The 17,005-nt window shown below is 46.6% G+C and overlaps 1 protein-coding gene across 1 annotated transcript; it reads right to left on the bottom strand.

Annotated features, from left to right (window-relative positions):
- Nucleotides 1-12,343: 12,343 nt before the first annotated feature.
- Nucleotides 12,344-13,114, bottom strand: LOC128652475 (WAG22 antigen-like). Its single transcript, XM_053705413.1, has one exon. It carries the CDS (start codon nt 13,112-13,114, stop codon nt 12,344-12,346), a length of 771 nt encoding a protein of 256 aa, XP_053561388.1.
- Between the last annotated feature and the right edge of the window lie 3,891 nt (nt 13,115-17,005).

The raw sequence follows: 17,005 nt of genomic DNA, 5'->3' as shown, positions 1-17,005 counted from the left end.
TCTGGGTTGGTCACTTCCACTTCCCCTTTTCCCTTCCTCCTGGTCGTATCCCCCTCCCTGAGGTGCGTGGGGGCTCTTTGAAGCCGTCAACTTTACTGTGATGTAGTGCTATGTGCTAGGTGTCACTCCTTACAAGAACAGTGCGGGCCCCGCTCTTTCAGTATACCATATATTGCTAATGTATTATCCAGGTATTGATATTTAACCCTTCTTTTTTTTCTGAGTTTAGTCCAGGGCTTTAACAACTCCTCTGTGGGTATGTGGTCAGGGTGGGCCTTGTTCCCACCACACTGACAAATCCCTTGATCTCCTTTAACCTTCAACCATGTCACACTCAGCTAGAAAAAACTCCAAGACCCAAGCGTCCTCAAAGCAGACTGTTCTAGACCATTTCTCTTAACCGTGCAAGAAACCTACCTCTGTAAGCAAGGACATTAGCGATGCAGAATCGCAAGATGAGGGGTCGCAATCAAGTTCTCAGTCTGTTGCACATCTTAACCATTACATCACTGAAAGTACTCTCCAGAAACTCCTCGCAGCTCAGACCAAATCTATCACTGTGGAGATTCAGAGAAGCTCGGCTGAACTTAAAAGAGAAATCCAAGAAATAGGAGATAGGGTTGATTCCCTCGAACGACAACAGGACGATCTGGCTACCGATAACTCAAACCTCCTGGCTGAAAATCTAGCCGAACAAATCTCCCAGCTGGAGCTGAAGCTGGCAGATGTGGAGGACAGAGCTAGGAGGAACAATATAAGATTTAGAGGCATACCTGAGACAGTAAGCAAGGCAGGTTTACAGGAATTTCTCACAGCTTTGTTCACCGCATACTTGGGACCTCTGGAAGGCAACATGCATGATATGGAGAGGGCCCACAGGGCTCTCCGGCCACGTTCAGTATCATCAGATAGACCGAGAGATGTGGTCGTCTGCTTCCACCACTTCACCTTCACAGACCGGTTAATGCAGGCAGCATACAACAGACCTACTTTGCCCGATAATCTTAAAGATATCCAACTCCTACCTGACCTCTCCTCACATACCTTGCAACAACGAAAGCTCTATGCTCCAATTACCACTCAGCTGAGGAAAGCAGGGATCAAATATAGGTGGGGATTCCCCACTAAGCTGATTGTGACTAAGGACAATCAAACCCACACAGTCTCTTCACCTTCTATGGGAGGCACTCTACTGGCTAATTGGGGCCTCCAACCTGCCCCCAGCGACAAGCATGAGTCTCGCTCCAGGTTGAGGGTCACAACCCCCGAATGGTCTGTCAAAGAACAAAGACCAAAGCGGTCAAAACCGAACCCCCCTGACCACACCCTGAGACCTCAGGCCTCACCCACTTGAGATTGTCGGCATGCATTTCAATACCACTGTTAGGTTCATATACTGTGATTTGTTTCCATTTTCCATATTTATTGTAACTAAATTAAGTTAGAGTTTAAGTTGATATATATGGTTAACTAGCTATTATGTGATTTTCTTATAGTTGAGCGGGGCTATTTGCACTAGTCCCTTTGTTCCTTAAACAAGGCTAACTCCCCCCCCCAATTTCTGGTGCCCATTCTAGGGCCCCTCATAGGTGGACTAATTCCACTTGCTACCCTCCTTCCTCCATCCCCCCCTCCAACTAACCTTTGACTCTACCCCCATTTCCATTCCCCCCTCCCCCCCAGGAATTCTAAATGACCTCCCTCAGATTCCTCACTCATACTGTCAGAGGCCTCAACACTGTGGGCAAGAGATGCCTTCTGTCACTATCCCTCCGTCACCACGGAGTGGACGTGGCCTTCCTCCAGGAGACGCACCTCCTAGCGGACTCCCCCCCCCCCCCCACATCCCAAGGACTTTCCGGTATTTGAGGCGGCTTCCTTCACAAAGAAAGCCAGAGGGGTAGCCGTCCTAATACACAAAAGGGTGGCTTACGAGCCCCTCTTTACATTTAGAGACCCTCAGGCTAGATATCTCATCCTTATATGTAATTTAGATCATGTCACATATACCCTTGTTTCAGTCTACCTCCCAAACTCACTTCAACCCAGATATCTCAGGAAAGTCCTTCTGCATGTGGAGAAGGTCAAACAAGGCAGAGTTATCCTCGCTGGTGACCTGAACATGGTATGGGACGAGAAGATAGATAGGAAAACAGGCCCCTCTAAGAGACCCCCCTCCACCCGCGACCCTACCAGTCGCAGGTTCCGGGAACTTATTTGTCAATTCACGTACTTTGACATCTGGAGGTCCATTCATCCTCTAGACAAAGATTTCACCCACTTCTCCCACCCTCACTCTACACACTCTAGGCTTGACTACTTTTTTTGCCACCCCACTGACCTGGATCTGGTCCGCTCCGTGAATATTCACCTTACCCTGTGGTCAGATCATGACCTTATCACTCTAGATATTGACTCTAGTCACACTACTAAAACCAGAGCCCCATGGAGACTGCCACACCATCTCCTTTCGGATGTCCCGTTTAGGGAAGAGATCAGGAAAGAGATTTGCTTCACCCTCCAGACCAATGATACCCCAGAAGTCAGTGAGAATACTATTTGGGGGGCATTTAAGGCTACTCTACAAGGCCTTTTCATCCGTAAGCAAGCCCATCTTAAGAGACAACCGGGCTTTTCCCTCTCCCAAGCACATAGCAGACTGCGGGTGCTTGAAACCCAACGGCGGATCTCGGACTCGGTAGCCCACAATTCTGAGGTGGAAGGCCTCAGACGGCACATATGCCAATTAGAACTCCGTAAAACACAATCCAATCTCCTCCGTCTGAAACACCTTCTATACTCCAAGGGCAATAAAGCAGATTCTTTACTTGCCAATAAAATCAGGCAGCGTGCAGGTGCCGCTCGTATACATGAAATCAAACAGGGTGGCTGTTCAGTTCGACTTCCTTCCCAGATTGGGCAACAGTTTCACAAGTTCTATTCTGAACTTTACAATATAGGCACTTCCGTGACGCACGGGAAGGCCCCCTCGGAAAATATAGATTCCTTCCTTCACTCCCTTGAACTTCCCACCCTTGATGACTCTCATAAAGAGTGCATTGACTCCCTGATTACTAGCCAGGAGGTTAAATTGGTTATTAAAAAGCTAAAACCTCTTAAAGCCCCTGGACCTGGTGGCTTCACGGCCATTTTCTACAAGACATAACTTGCAGAACTCGCCCCTATGCTTACCAGATTTTTTAATAAGGCTATGTCCACAGGGAAATTTGACAAGGAATTCCTTGAGGCCTCCATCATTATCATTCCCAAACCCAATAAAGATCCCACCCTTTGTGCTAATTATCGACCCATTTCACTCATCAATACCGACGTTAAGATCTACGCTAAAATCCTGGCTAATCGGCTAGCAAAATTGCTCCCAACACTTATTGACCCAGACCAGGTTGGGTTCATACCAGGGAGAGAAGGCCCAGATAACACCAGGAGACTTCTTAACATACTCCTAGAGGCCAAGAGACTGAATAGACCACTAGCTGTGCTTTCTCTGGATGCTGAGAAGGCGTTTGACCGCGTCAGATGGGAATACCTCTGGCGGGTCTTAGAAAACTTCCAGTTCCCTACACAAATTATTTTGACAATTAAAGCTTTGTATTCCTCCCCGGTGGCCCTGGTGAGAGGACTGGGGTTTGACCCCACTCCCTTTCCTATATATAATGGCACCCGCCAGGGTTGCCCCCTTTCCCCGATTCTGTTCACACTGGCCATGGAGCCTCTGGCTGCGGCCATCAGGATGGATAATGAGATTTCAGGAATCACCCTACACGGTACGGTTCACAAAGTAGCCCTATTTGCAGATGATACTACCCTGTTCTTCTCCAGCCCCTCTCGAGAGATCCCGAGACTCTTGTCCCTCCTAGAGACATTTAGTTCCTTGTCGTACTATAAATTGAATCACTCGAAATCTGAACTATATACCTCTGGGTTTCCAGAGGAGGTCTCCAAAAACTTATGCAAAAAATATAAGTTTATCCCCAGCCTTAAATACGTATCCCATCTCGGTGTTAAACTATCCAATTCCCTCCCTCAAATTCTTGAGGATAACCTCAAACCACTCTTGGCCGAACTTAGGTCCCTGCCCGCACGCTGGAACTTCAAATGTGTATCCTGGTTAGGACGCATAGCAGCTCTAAAGATGAGCTATCTCCCTAAACTCACGTATGCACTCCGTTGTCTTCCAATAAGAGTTCCCAGAACCCTTTTAGTACAATTCCAGAGCGCCTGTACCAAATACATTTGGCAAGGTAAACCCCCTAGGGTTGCACATAATGCCCTGCAATACCCTAAAATGCACGGCGGGGTTGCTTCTCCCTCTATTGTTAGATATGCGGATGCCGCTATGCTCACCCATATCTCTCAGTGGGGAGTCAAGGACTCGGACAGCAAATGGAGGTCTATTGAACAAGCCTCCCTCCCACATAACCTTACTTTAAGGGACCTAATATGGACGCCATCCCATTGCAGAAGGAATTTGGGCGCCTCTAATCCGATTATACAGGAATGCCTATTTGCCTGGGACCGCCTGAGGCATAACCCCAAGGTAGCCCCCCACCCTTCCCCAATTACCTCTGTAACTGGTCTTCTGTCCGGTTTACCGGACTCCCATCCGAACGCTTGGGCTCGGCTGGGTATTGCGAAGGAGGGAGACCTTTGGTCAACCCCGCCACATACAACCTTCCCCCCCTACACTTAACTCAATATAACCCCATCTACACCCTTGTATATGAAATTTGAATATTCCAGAGTAATTAGTTTCTTATCTAGGTGGGGTTTCAAACCACCTCTACCTCGACAGCTTACCATCAGGGAAGCTAGATGGCAACAAGGGCTCAGACTGGGCAAACCACTGTCCTTACACTATATCCTTATGGAAGGCGCTGCCCCAGCTGACAAAGCCCAACATATTCTGAAATGGGAACGGAGGTTAGACTTTACGAAACCCTCACTGGAGTGGCAACGCACACTCCTTTTTACTAAGAAAACCCTTCATTGCATTACCATCCTTGAAACCTACATTAAGGTGCTCACACACTGGTATTACGTCCCAGCTAGGCTTGCGAAAATATTCCCAGCATATTACAAACAGGTGCCTCTTAACAACAAATAACCAATTCAATATAATATAAATGAGACCAATATGAATTGTAACGATCGCCCCCCCCCCCCTTTTTTCTTTATATAATCCTTTTCGTCAAAGAAATAGCTACTCAATAAGAAATTAATAAATTAGTAGCAATTAATTAATCATCCTATCATCCAATCAACCATAGCTTTAAAAGGCACCTCTGTAATCATGCAAGTATGAGCTTGACAAAGGCATGCTAGCCGAAACGCGTTGCTCTTTCTTTTGATCCTTCTGAGGATCCGTATCCACTGACCACACACGCTGTCTCTGTACAGACTGTGCTTGGAACGCCAACCGGCACTATTACAGCTAAGCGCCAATACACGCTTAGGAGAGACTTTTGCGCTGAAACTTTTGATACAAGCAGAACTGTCTGCCTACAAACCCCTGGGAACTGTGACACTGATCCAACACTCTACCCAAATCGTAACCGGGCTGTGAAAGGAGGAAACAGATAGAACACAGCAACTGAGACCGGTGCCAGGAGAGCTGTCAGACACCTTCCGGTGTAAGTACTAAAGTGTCTTACCTTACTTGAATTATCGGTCTGCTTTTGACAAGCAATTTCTCTTGTCTCATATATCCTCCTGCATTAGGATTGATGAGCAATGCTGGAGGAATACACTAATTGACTTTTAAACATATGAAGGATCAAACGTTTCATCTGTATCTGTGTTTTGCATTTTTTTTTTTTTTAAATTGTATACTACACTGTTTTTTATTCTTTGATTTATTTTGCTCATCTGCTTACTACTGTATTGTATTTTAATTAGGAGCGAAATTTTTGTATTGATTGTATTTTAGTTATCTTTTATATGAATTTTGTACTCTTTTACCCCTGTAATCAAGTTTACCTTTACTTTTTAAACTTCCATTTTTTATAGTGTCTGTAGATATTTGAGTCTACACATCTATTAATTGTAACCAATAAAATTTGTATATATCTGCCATACCCCTTATATTAATTTGGGACTCAATAAGAACAGCCATATAGTGAATAGTTCAGCTGTCTTTTCAGCGCCACAGATTTTTTAGTTTTGTCTGAGTGTTTTCACAGACACCTGACATCCTAATCACATTCCCCCATAGAAAATCTTCCCAGAGGCCTCCCCTATCTGTTGGAGAGACTGCTCGCACATAGGAGATATGATTCACATTTGGTGGAGCTGTCCCAGACTCAAACCTCTCTGGAACAAATGTTTCTCTACATTAACCAGTTTGGGTATCAACCTACCCAGAACCCCCGAGACGGCTCTGTTCCACTTAGGTGTATGTAAATTACCTAAACATTATGGTGCGCTTAGTATTTACCTTCTATCAGCTGTTAAACTTAATATTGCGAGATCTTGGAAAAGATCCCTCCCCCCAGCCTGGTCGGATATTATATCCACTATGGCATACATGTACTCTATGGAGAAGAGTATCTATTACGCCTCAGGTAGGACTGATTTCTTTGAACTGACCTGGTCCAATTGGAAAAATAGATTTGATACCCTCTGGCTTCCCACCTTTGACACCTAAATGGTAGTACACCCCTAGCCACATAAGCAGTAGATCTGACCTCATACTTGCAAGCCTGAATTAGCCCCCCTTTTAAAGTTATCTTAGCAGATCTTCCTACCCTTTTCCCCTTCCATCCCCCCCCCTTCCCCTCCTAGACAATATCCTTTGTCCAGTCAGGACACTGACTCTCCTTTCATAGAAATTTACTTTATGTCTGCAATGATTATGTAAATGCTATGATATATTTGTATTTGTCGTACGATTGTCTCGTACAGTTGTTGTATCTGTCACTCTGTTAATTTGACAAAAATCAATAAAAACTACAAATTAAAAAAAAATAAAATAAAAATAAAATAAAAGGTCAGTACTAATTTAGCCTCCACATGTCTTGAAAAAGGCCCCATCTAGAGGGCCGAAACGCGTAGACGACAACTTAGTAACAAAGATTGAGAGGCTAATTATATCCAGGACCGGGCTTTGAATGGTAAGACTATTTTCAATAGTCCATACCCCTAAAGCGCTTTTGTTTAGTGCACTTTTTTGTTTTTTAGGTGTCTGTATTCTTTTTCTAAGGAGTAGGACATTGGACCTCATCGCACTCAAGGAATCTAATCTCTAATAGACATTCCAAGGAAGTGACTTTCTTATGCCAATTTATTTGCATTTCATTAGGACTCGATTCATATCAGACTTTTTAATATTCATTTGTCTACATTGATTATATCAGTGTTTTACCAATTGTCATATAACATGATTTTATTACTTGGTTTATATCCTATATGAAGTTAATACATTGGGAAGTTTAATTATTTGAACGGACCGCTGTGTCCACAAGTTGATTGAAATACAATTTCATCTCATTCCTTTTTGGTTTTTTGAATTAGTTTATTAATTGTAGCTGGTACCAGTTTAGTCTAGTTTTAGGTTTGAAAGTGGTAAACCCACCCGTTTTTCACTTATTGTATTATTGCACTTTATGCACAGAATTATCACTATATCTTGTAAGGAATTTTGATTTCTGTCTTTATAATTATATTTTATAATTTTTTATCTGCATTTGATAGAAAATTAACACTTCAGACTCATAACACGGGCCTTGCACTAAGAAACAAATCCTTTATTGGATTTCGATCTTTATAATTATATTTTATTATTTTTTATTTGTATTTGATAGTAAATTAACACTTTAGACCCATAACCAGGGGTCTTGCACTAAGAAGAAAATATTTATTGGATTTCTGTGAAATTTTGGTTTGTCACATATTGTTCACGATCGTATGTTAAACTCAAGAGCTGTACCAATTTAAGATAGGCATAATTAATAATATTGGATTGTATTCATACATTAGTATTCAAAAGGGTGAATACGCCTAGGAATTGTATTTCAGTGAGTTCACCATTTGCGGTTGAAATAACCTGATCTAATTGATTTTAATTATTATTTTCTCTTTTACCAATTTTTGTAATTTTTGTAATTCTATTTTCTGTGTTTATGTTGATTCTATTAAATATTTTTGTATAACAATTTGATTTTTAAATTTAGACTCCTGTGGTATATCTCAGCCAGTGGCGCTCCTATATATCCCATTACCTAAATAAGACAACACACCATGTTGGGAGAGAAAGACCGGTCATGGTCACGTTTATTAAAATAAACGGATAACTAGTGCCTAAGGTGTTATCCAATTATCTTAGGCACTTTAACTCTTAATACCAAACTTGGCAACAAGTTCGTAACACAAAGTTGGCGGCATCTTTCCCTAACCTAGCCACTTTAAGCAGATGGTCAAGGCCCCTTTCGGTGTTTGCAGCGTGACACCCGGCTGTTCACGCCCAATGGCACTGAGAGAGAGCTGTGATGGTTTAGAGGTATTCAGTCTTATTCACAAGGGAGAGGATCCCCAGACCGGTGCCTGGCGGGCGTAACCCCTCCCCAATTTTAGACCGTCACTCTTCCCTCTCGGTGCCCGCTCCCCAGGGCCCTGACCACCCGCCACAAGAGCCAGGCGTTCTCTTGCCGCCACACACAAAACTGACAGGCACCTATAAATAACTTAACATGTCAAAAACTGTACAAATAACCTTAATAACAATTAACAATCAAACTTTTTTTTTTGCAAAACTAGATTACCCTTAACAAAGCGCTCCTAATGTCTTTTAGGAACATGTCCAACCCAACATCTGTCAGGTGTACCCCATCAGGTCGAAATAGGTCCTTTTTGTCGGTCGTTATTCCATTGTGATGAATCACAAAGCCCCCCAGGGCTGTGACCGCTCTCCCCAAATCTCTATTGACCTTCTTTCGCACGTTATAAGCCGCTTTCTGGGTCACAATGTGCCTCCAATGCAGCCGAGCAACCACATTGGACCACCCTATTTTGACCTCCTTCAACCACGTGTGAACCCACTTAATATCGGCTGTCATCCTTTTAATAAGGTCCAAAGCCGGCAATGATCCTAAGTCATTACCTCCCAGGTGCAGCGCTATCACGTTAGGCTGCCCCCACCTTTTGTGTGCCTCCTGCAACAATGCTGGCAAATCGTCCCACACAAGGTCCCTGCGTCCTAACCACCGGAAGTTAGCCCTGGACGTTTGGAATCCAAGTTGTTGCTCTTCCGGCGTCCGCAGTGCCCTGATGGATGCCCAATGGATAAAGGAGTGGCCTATTATCTATACTCGAACCGTGGGTGAACTTCCTAATGTACCTGGTGAAACAGACGACACCCTATTAGCCGGCCAAAGCCCTGACCCATAACACAAACCCCACCGTTCAATCCCTTGTCAGCCGACCCCACCCCACACCAACCCACCACCCCTTAGGGTACCCCTTCGGGTCCCCGCATCTAACCTTTAATGGCAATGACCCACATCCGACTTAGGAATGTGGTCCTGGTGTGGGCCTAATATACACTTTAAACTGCGCTGACCTCCACCTCCCCAGGCGCTTTATCTCCACGAGGAGTAACCCTTCTCTGCCGCACTAGTCGCTGCGCCAATCCTAAACGAATGGGCAGCGATTCTTTTGGGATCCAAGCCCGTCATCTCAGCTGTTTTCGCGAGCACCCTGCGAAACTGAAATACCGACAATACTGACCCATCCTCATGTACGAGGAACTGGTCACACTGCCCTGGACAGAGTTTTGAAAACTCCTCTATGCAGCGCACTGGACAGCATAACGCTTCTTCCTGTCTGGCCAGAGGTAGCCATGTGCCACTACCCTCCTGATCCGTTTTGGACCTAGGGACAAATAATAGCACCCCTCCTTGTGCTAACTGCACATGCTCCGCCAGGACCCCCCCTGTACCTTTCCTTTTGGATGATGAAACTAACTCGCTCACCCGAAGGGCCCCGGCAAATGCTATTGCAAAAGCTGTTCGAAAGAGCAACCTCTCGTAATCAGAATTACACACCTCTTGTAAACCAAGCTCCAACTGCCTCATTCTACTGGCTGTAATAGGTTCCCTGGGGTCCTTAGCCCTGGGAACCATTCTCCCCCAACCCTTCAGTACTTTTCGAACCAGAAAAGTCCTAGAGTGATCCCCAAAACCGAGTGCCTTGTTAAAGAAGGCAACTGCTGACAGCCTACCTGCAGCTCCTGCCTTGCTAACTCCTTCCCTTCTCAGCCATGCCAGCCATTCCAACACATGCACCCTAGTGGCCCCTTGTACCTGTACACCCTTCTGATGACAGAAAGCCTCCCATCTGTTCCAAAGGCCCAGGTAGGTAGCCCAAGTCTTCGGAGCCAGGGACGCCTTAACTAAACCGAGGATGCCTTCCCAGCCTTCATCAGCTGCCAAAGATAAGATGGGCACGTTAGACCCTCCTTCGCCGCCCTGGGTGCTGCTTTCCTAAACTGCCCCCAATTGAATCGAGAAAGAGCATCAGCAATCACGTTCTGCTCTCCCGGGATGTGTTTGGCGGGGAAACAGATGTTGAGCTGCAAGCAGCGCAACACCAGGTACCTCAAATAGCATACAACATTTGGTGAAGCCGCAGCGAGTGGATAGAGGCTGGGTGTTTCAGGAACCTGACTCTATTGGAGCTGTTTCCGATAATTGTAGCTGTGGAAATATGGGGAGATAAGTTATCAAACAGGTCGGTGGAATTCTGGACAGACAACCTGAGTGTGGTGTATGCCATTAATAGGTTGTCTGTCCAGAATTCCACGACCTGTTTGATAACTTATCTCCCCATATTTCCACAGCTACAATTATCGGAAACAGCTCCAATAGAGTCAGGTTCCTGAAACACCCAGCCTCTATCCACTCGCTGGGCCACGGAGCCACACTCCATTCCCCGTCCAGGCATGCTCCATAACTGGAGCTCCCTGCCTCATCCGTGAAGAGGTGCAGGATTTGATTGGAAACTGGTGGGTGCCTCCAAAGGCAAACCCCGTTGAAGTTTACCAGGAAACTTTCCCAAACCCCCAAATCCTCCTTTACCTCAGCTGTGACACGTGCCCCTTTCGCTCGCCCAGGAGGACCTTTCAATTGACCCTCCAGGCGGCGATTGAAAACCCTACCCATGGGAATCACACGCCCCGCAAAGTTCAGGAGGCCCAGCAATGACTGGACCTCCCTAATGGGGACCCTCTCACTCCCCATGAATGCCCTGACCATCTGCAACATCCGCTGCACCTTGTCCTCAGGCAATCTGCAGACTGCATGCACTGTGTCAATTTCTATCCCCAGAAATGTTATACACATGCAGGGACCCTGCGTCTTTTCGTCCGGTAGCTCATTTAAGCCATTCTTTGTATTTGAAACATTTAAGCCATTCTTCGTATGTTTCTGGCCTGCGCACCCTTTTAGGCCCTGACCCATCCAGGGCTCTCTCTTTTGCACGAAACGCATCCAGTGAGAGGTCGAAAATGTTCACATATCGACCCTCCTGTATTTTCTTTACTACTTTCATCTTGAGGTGCCCGTACAATGAGTGGACTAGGCACGGGTATGTGTCCCCTTGCGCCGCCACCTTACGCGGCACAGCAGCCCCGGGCATGCTGCCCCCAGGCCCACTCGCCCCGCGATCCTCCTCCACAGGCCCAGGCCCTTTTTCCCTATGCTTCGCATGCCCTGCCGCCATTTTCTTGATCCATCTAAACATCCTACGCTGCCCTTTCCCAACCAGCCCCAGGTCCTCCCCACTCTCTGAACCTGACCCACTAGTTGAAGACCCTGTGTCAGCATGTAATGTTTGATGTGCATAGTACTCACGATTCCCAGGGCGGTCTGCGTTGATGGGTGCCTGCACCGATGTTCCTGGATGAACGACTGTTCCCTGTTCTGCCTGCCACAACCAGTGCACTGGAAGCCTCCGACGCCATTGTTGCAGTAGTCCTATTTTGCACCTGTGGAGACAAAACAACTTGGGGAGTACTCTGGCCGACAGGTGGTGTGTCAAAGCAACTATTCCTCCCTTCCACCCTCTGCTCCCCCCCAGTATTCATCCCCAGAGCTGTCGAAACAGCCCGCCTTATTATGGCCTCCTGACCAGGCCCCTCCTGGGCGTGGGCACTCAACCCTTGGGGGGCCTGCTGCCTAGCCACCTCACGCAGCGCAGCCTCTACTGCCTTTTTTATGATCTCCTCTTGCACCAAACCACCATGCACTTGGGCATCATTCAAAACACACATAGGCAAACCCTGCCTCATATCACACTGCTCGCGGTTCGCATACACCAAACGTCTGTGCCCCTAATGTATCGCATCAACACTCCTATCAAACTGCGCCCCTTCATCCATAACATGCGTTATCCCCGCATGCGACCACCCTCTGCCCCTAGTGGCATTCCCCCCAAGCGTATCACTAACCGCATCCAAAACTCCCCCCTGTGTACTGGCCCCTTGTGCACTCCATGCAGACCCAGCTATACCAATGTGGCCACTAGCGCCACCATGCATGCCTGCCTGCGCCCCTGACTGAGGACCCATCATGCTCAAACCAGCCTGCACACTCAACCTTGGCCCTTCTACTCCAGCCACGCTAGCTTCACACCTTAGGCCGCAAGCGCCAATACCCATGCGCGCATGCGCAGAAGTGCAAGGCCCTCCGATCGCCATGCGCGCATGCGCGCTTGTACTGGGCCCTTCTCCTCCACTGCCTCTCAGCACCTCCGCCTCACCAGCAGAACTGGCCGCCCCCGGTAAGTGCGCCCGCTGCCCTCCTAAGCCACCCGTTGGCCCACCACCCGCGACCGGAAGCCTCCACAAGTTACCTGGGCTGCTCTGGTCACGCGTGGTGTCTCCTCCTCCACTGCCCTTCCCTTCAAGATGGCGGCCGAGATCCTCCTCCTCAGATGAACTGGAGGAGTACATCTCGCGCGATCCGCCATCTGAGAGGGCGGGTCCCGCTGCGCTCTCTGCAACACCCTGTACATTAGGCTCCGAACACCTGGCCTCTGCACCTGCCACACCACCGGCAGCCTGGGCCATGACCTGACCCTGTCCATGCCCAGGGGGGGACATAGCCTAAGACAAGGATTGGGCTAAGGCCAAGACCGCCGCCATGGCTGCCGGTGTGAGCGCAGGCAATTGCCCAGCAACATCGCCCCCCACCAGCGCCCCCAGGCCACTACTAGGGGTCCCAATCACCAGAGGGCCCACCCGAACCCCACTAGGCCCGGGCAGATCCTCACCATGGCCCACACCAGGCCGGGATTGACCCTCCCCATTAGGGGCTGCAGCAACTGCTCTAGACTTGGGCCCTGAGCCCCCTCTCCCACCCTTGGCAGGCCCCTTTCCTTTATTAAAACTCCTCTGGGGCCTATCTTTCTGGGGGGTGGGGGGTACCGCATCATCAGACCCATGCTCTTCCATCTGTCTTTAAGGTCCTTTCTTTCTGGATGCCATCTCCACGACCTCCCTGTATCTCTTAGGTGGCAGAGATTTCCTCCTGGATCTATCCATTTCCAAATATTCCTTCAGGGACACAGCAGAAAACTTTCTCCTTGAAGTCTGGAACCGAAAAGAGGCCGGACACCCTGCTGCAGGACCCTATAAAGGTAAGCAGAAACACCTCCTCCTCTCCTGCAACATTGTAACAAACACACTCTACCATCCTCCAGACTTCAAGTTGGTAATCCCTTAATGTTGTTACAGGCCCACTAGAGGGCCCTCCACTCTCATAAGCAGACTCTTATTATACCCCCTAGAGTGTAAGAACAGTAAAAATGGTGTATTTACTGTACATTTTCACCTTGGCCCTTCTACTCCATAAGCAGACTCTTATTATACCCCCTAGAGTGTAAGAACAGTAAAAATGGTGTATTTACTGTACATTTTCACATTCTAATGTTTTTTACATAGGGAAATATGTTGTAAGTATTTTTAAATATATATTTCTATACAGGGAGTGCAGAATTATTAGGCAAGTTGTATTTTTGAGGATTAATTTTATGATTGAACAACAACCATGTTCTCAATGAACCCAAAAAACTCATTAATATCAAAGCTGAATAGTTTTGGAAGTAGTTTTTAGTTTGTTTTTAGTTATAGCTATTTTAGGGGGATATCTGTGTGTGCAGGTGACTATTACTGTGCATAATTATTAGGCAACTTAACAAAAAACAAATATATACCCATTTCAATTATTTATTTTTACCAGTGAAACCAATATAACATCTCAACATTCACAAATATACATTTCTGACATTCAAAAACAAAACAAAAACAAATCAATGACCAATATAGCCACCTTTCTTTGCAAGGACACTCAAAAGCCTGCCATCCATGGATTCTGTCAGTGTTTTGATCTGTTCACCATCAACATTGCGTGCAGCAGCAACCACAGCCTCCCAGACACTGTTCAGAGAGGTGTACTGTTTTCCCTCCTTGTAAATCTCACATTTGATGATGGATCACAGGTTCTCAATGGGGTTCAGATCAGGTGAACAAGGAGGCCATGCCATTAGATTTTCTTCTTTTATACCCTTTCTTGCCAGCCACGCTGTGGAGTACTTGGACGCGTGTGATGGAGCATTGTCCTGCATGAAAATCATGTTTTTCTTGAAGGATGCAGACTTCTTCCTGTACCACTGCTTGAAGAAGGTGTCTTCCAGAAACTGGCAGTAGGACTGGGAGTTGAGCTTGACTCCATCCTCAACCCGAAAAGGCCCCACAAGCTCATCTTTGATGATACCAGCCCAAACCAGTACTCCACCTCCACCTTGCTGGCGTCTGAGTCGGACTGGAGCTCTCTGCCCTTTACCAATCCAGCCACGGGCCCATCCATCTGGCCCATCAAGACTCACTCTCATTTCATCAGTCCATAAAACCTTAGAAAAATCAGTCTTGAGATATTTCTTGGCCCAGTCTTGATGTTTCAGCTTGTGTGTCTTGTTCAGTGGTGGTCGTCTTTCAGCCTTTCTTACCTTGGCCATGTCTCTGAGTATTGCACACCTTGTGCTTTTGGGCACTCCAGTGATGTTGCAGCTCTGAAATATGGCCAAACTGGTGGCAAGTGGCATCTTGGCAGCTGCACGCTTGACTTTTCTCAGTTCATGAGCAATTATTTTGCGCCTTGGTTTTTCCACACGCTTCTTGCGACCCTGTTGACTATTTTGAATGAAACGCTTGATTGTTCGATGATCACGCTTCAGAAGCTTTGCAATTTTAAGAGTGCTGCATCCCTCTGCAAGATATCTCACTATTTTTGACTTTTCTGAGCCTGTCAAGTCCTTCTTTTGACCCATTTTGCCAAAGGAAAGGAAGTTGCCTAATAATTATGCACACCTGATATAGGGTGTTGATGTCATTAGACCACACCCCTTCTCATTACAGAGATGCACATCACCTAATATGCTTAATTGGTAGTAGGCTTTCAAGCCTATACAGCTTGGAGTAAGACAACATGCATAAAGAGGATGATGTGGTCAAAATACTCATTTGCCTAATAATTCTGCACTCCCTGTATATATCTGTATATATCTATACCTATATATAATGATATATAGATCAAGAGGCAAGGAGTAATGGAAAATAAAACTCACAATTTTGATGGCACTAATGAAAGTGCAAACAGGCAGGCTGACAATCACAGTAGCCAGCACACTGGATACTGAACCCGTATCAAGGGTGGATCAAAGATCTCTCCTGTGTGTAGACGGATATGCTCATCAGATCCTTAGTTTCCAGTCAGGGGATACACCATTAAGGATCACACGCCAGGCTTGAATGAGTGGTATATAGGAACAGACAAACCACTTGTGAAATATTCACAAATAACAACTCCCGATGAAGTAGAAAATGAGAAGCAGACTCCTCCGTAGTAAAACTTAAAAACAAGCGACTAGATTACGAGGTTTTTCGGTAAGGCTGTGCGGTGCTAACGAGCCTTTTTTTCTTACCGCTCACTTAAGCCAACGCTGGTATTACGAGTTTTCTTCAAGCCGGCGTTAGCCTCAGAAAAGTGAGCGTTGAGCAAAATTTAGCTCCACATCTCACTGTAATACCAGCGCTGCTTACGGTAGCGGTAAGCTGGCAAAACGTGCTCGTGCACGATTTCCCCATAGGAAACAATGGGGCTGAGCTGGCTGAAAAAAAAACTAACACCTGCAAAAAAGCAGCGTTCAGCTCCTAACGTTGCCCCATTGTTTCCTATGGGGAAATGAATTTTATGTCTGCACCTAACACCCTAACATGAACCACGAGTCTAGACACCCCTACTTTTACACTTATTAACCCCTAATCTGCCACCCCGACATCATCGCCACCTACATTATACTTATTAACCCCTAATCTTCCGCTCCGGACATCGCCGCCACTATAATAAAAATATTAACCCCTAAACCGCTGCACTCCCGCATTGCAAACATTCTATTGGCTAACAATCAGCCAATAGAATGCAAGCTCAATCCTATTGGCTGATTGGATCAGCCAATAGGATTGAACTTCAATCCTATTGGCTGGTTGCATCAGCCAATAGGATTTTTCCTACCTTAATTCCGATTGGCTGATAGGATTCTATCAGCCAATTGGAATTGAAGGGACACCATCTTGGATGACGTCACTTAAAGGAACCTTAATTCTTAAGTCGCCGTCGGATGGAAGAGGATGCTCCACGTCGGATGTCTTCAAGATGGACCCACTCCATTCCGGATGGAAGAAGATAGAAGATGCCGCCTGGATGAAGCCTTCTGCCGGTCTGGATGTCCTCTTCTGGCCGGATTGGATGAAGACTTCTGCCCCTCTGGACGTCCACTTGTGCCCGGCTGGGTGAAGACGGCTCAAGGTAGGGTGATCTTCAAGGGGGTAGTGTTAGGGGTTTTAAGGGGGGATTGGGTGGGCTTTAGAGTAGGGTTGGGTGTGTGGGTGGGTGGGTGGTTTTAATGATGGGGAGGTATTGTATTTATTTTTACA

This window comes from Bombina bombina, chromosome 3 (genome assembly GCF_027579735.1).
Source record: "Bombina bombina isolate aBomBom1 chromosome 3, aBomBom1.pri, whole genome shotgun sequence".
NCBI classification, from domain to species: Eukaryota; Metazoa; Chordata; class Amphibia; order Anura; family Bombinatoridae; genus Bombina; species Bombina bombina.
Note: the sequence above shows the minus strand (reverse complement) of the source record. Positions and strands in the feature narration are given on the sequence as shown.

What these genes read in the sequence shown, in the direction of transcription:
- LOC128652475 (XM_053705413.1), bottom strand. Translation starts at nt 13,114, where the DNA reads ATGTCCCCCCCTGGGCATGGACAGGGTCAGGTCATGGCCCAGGCTGCC.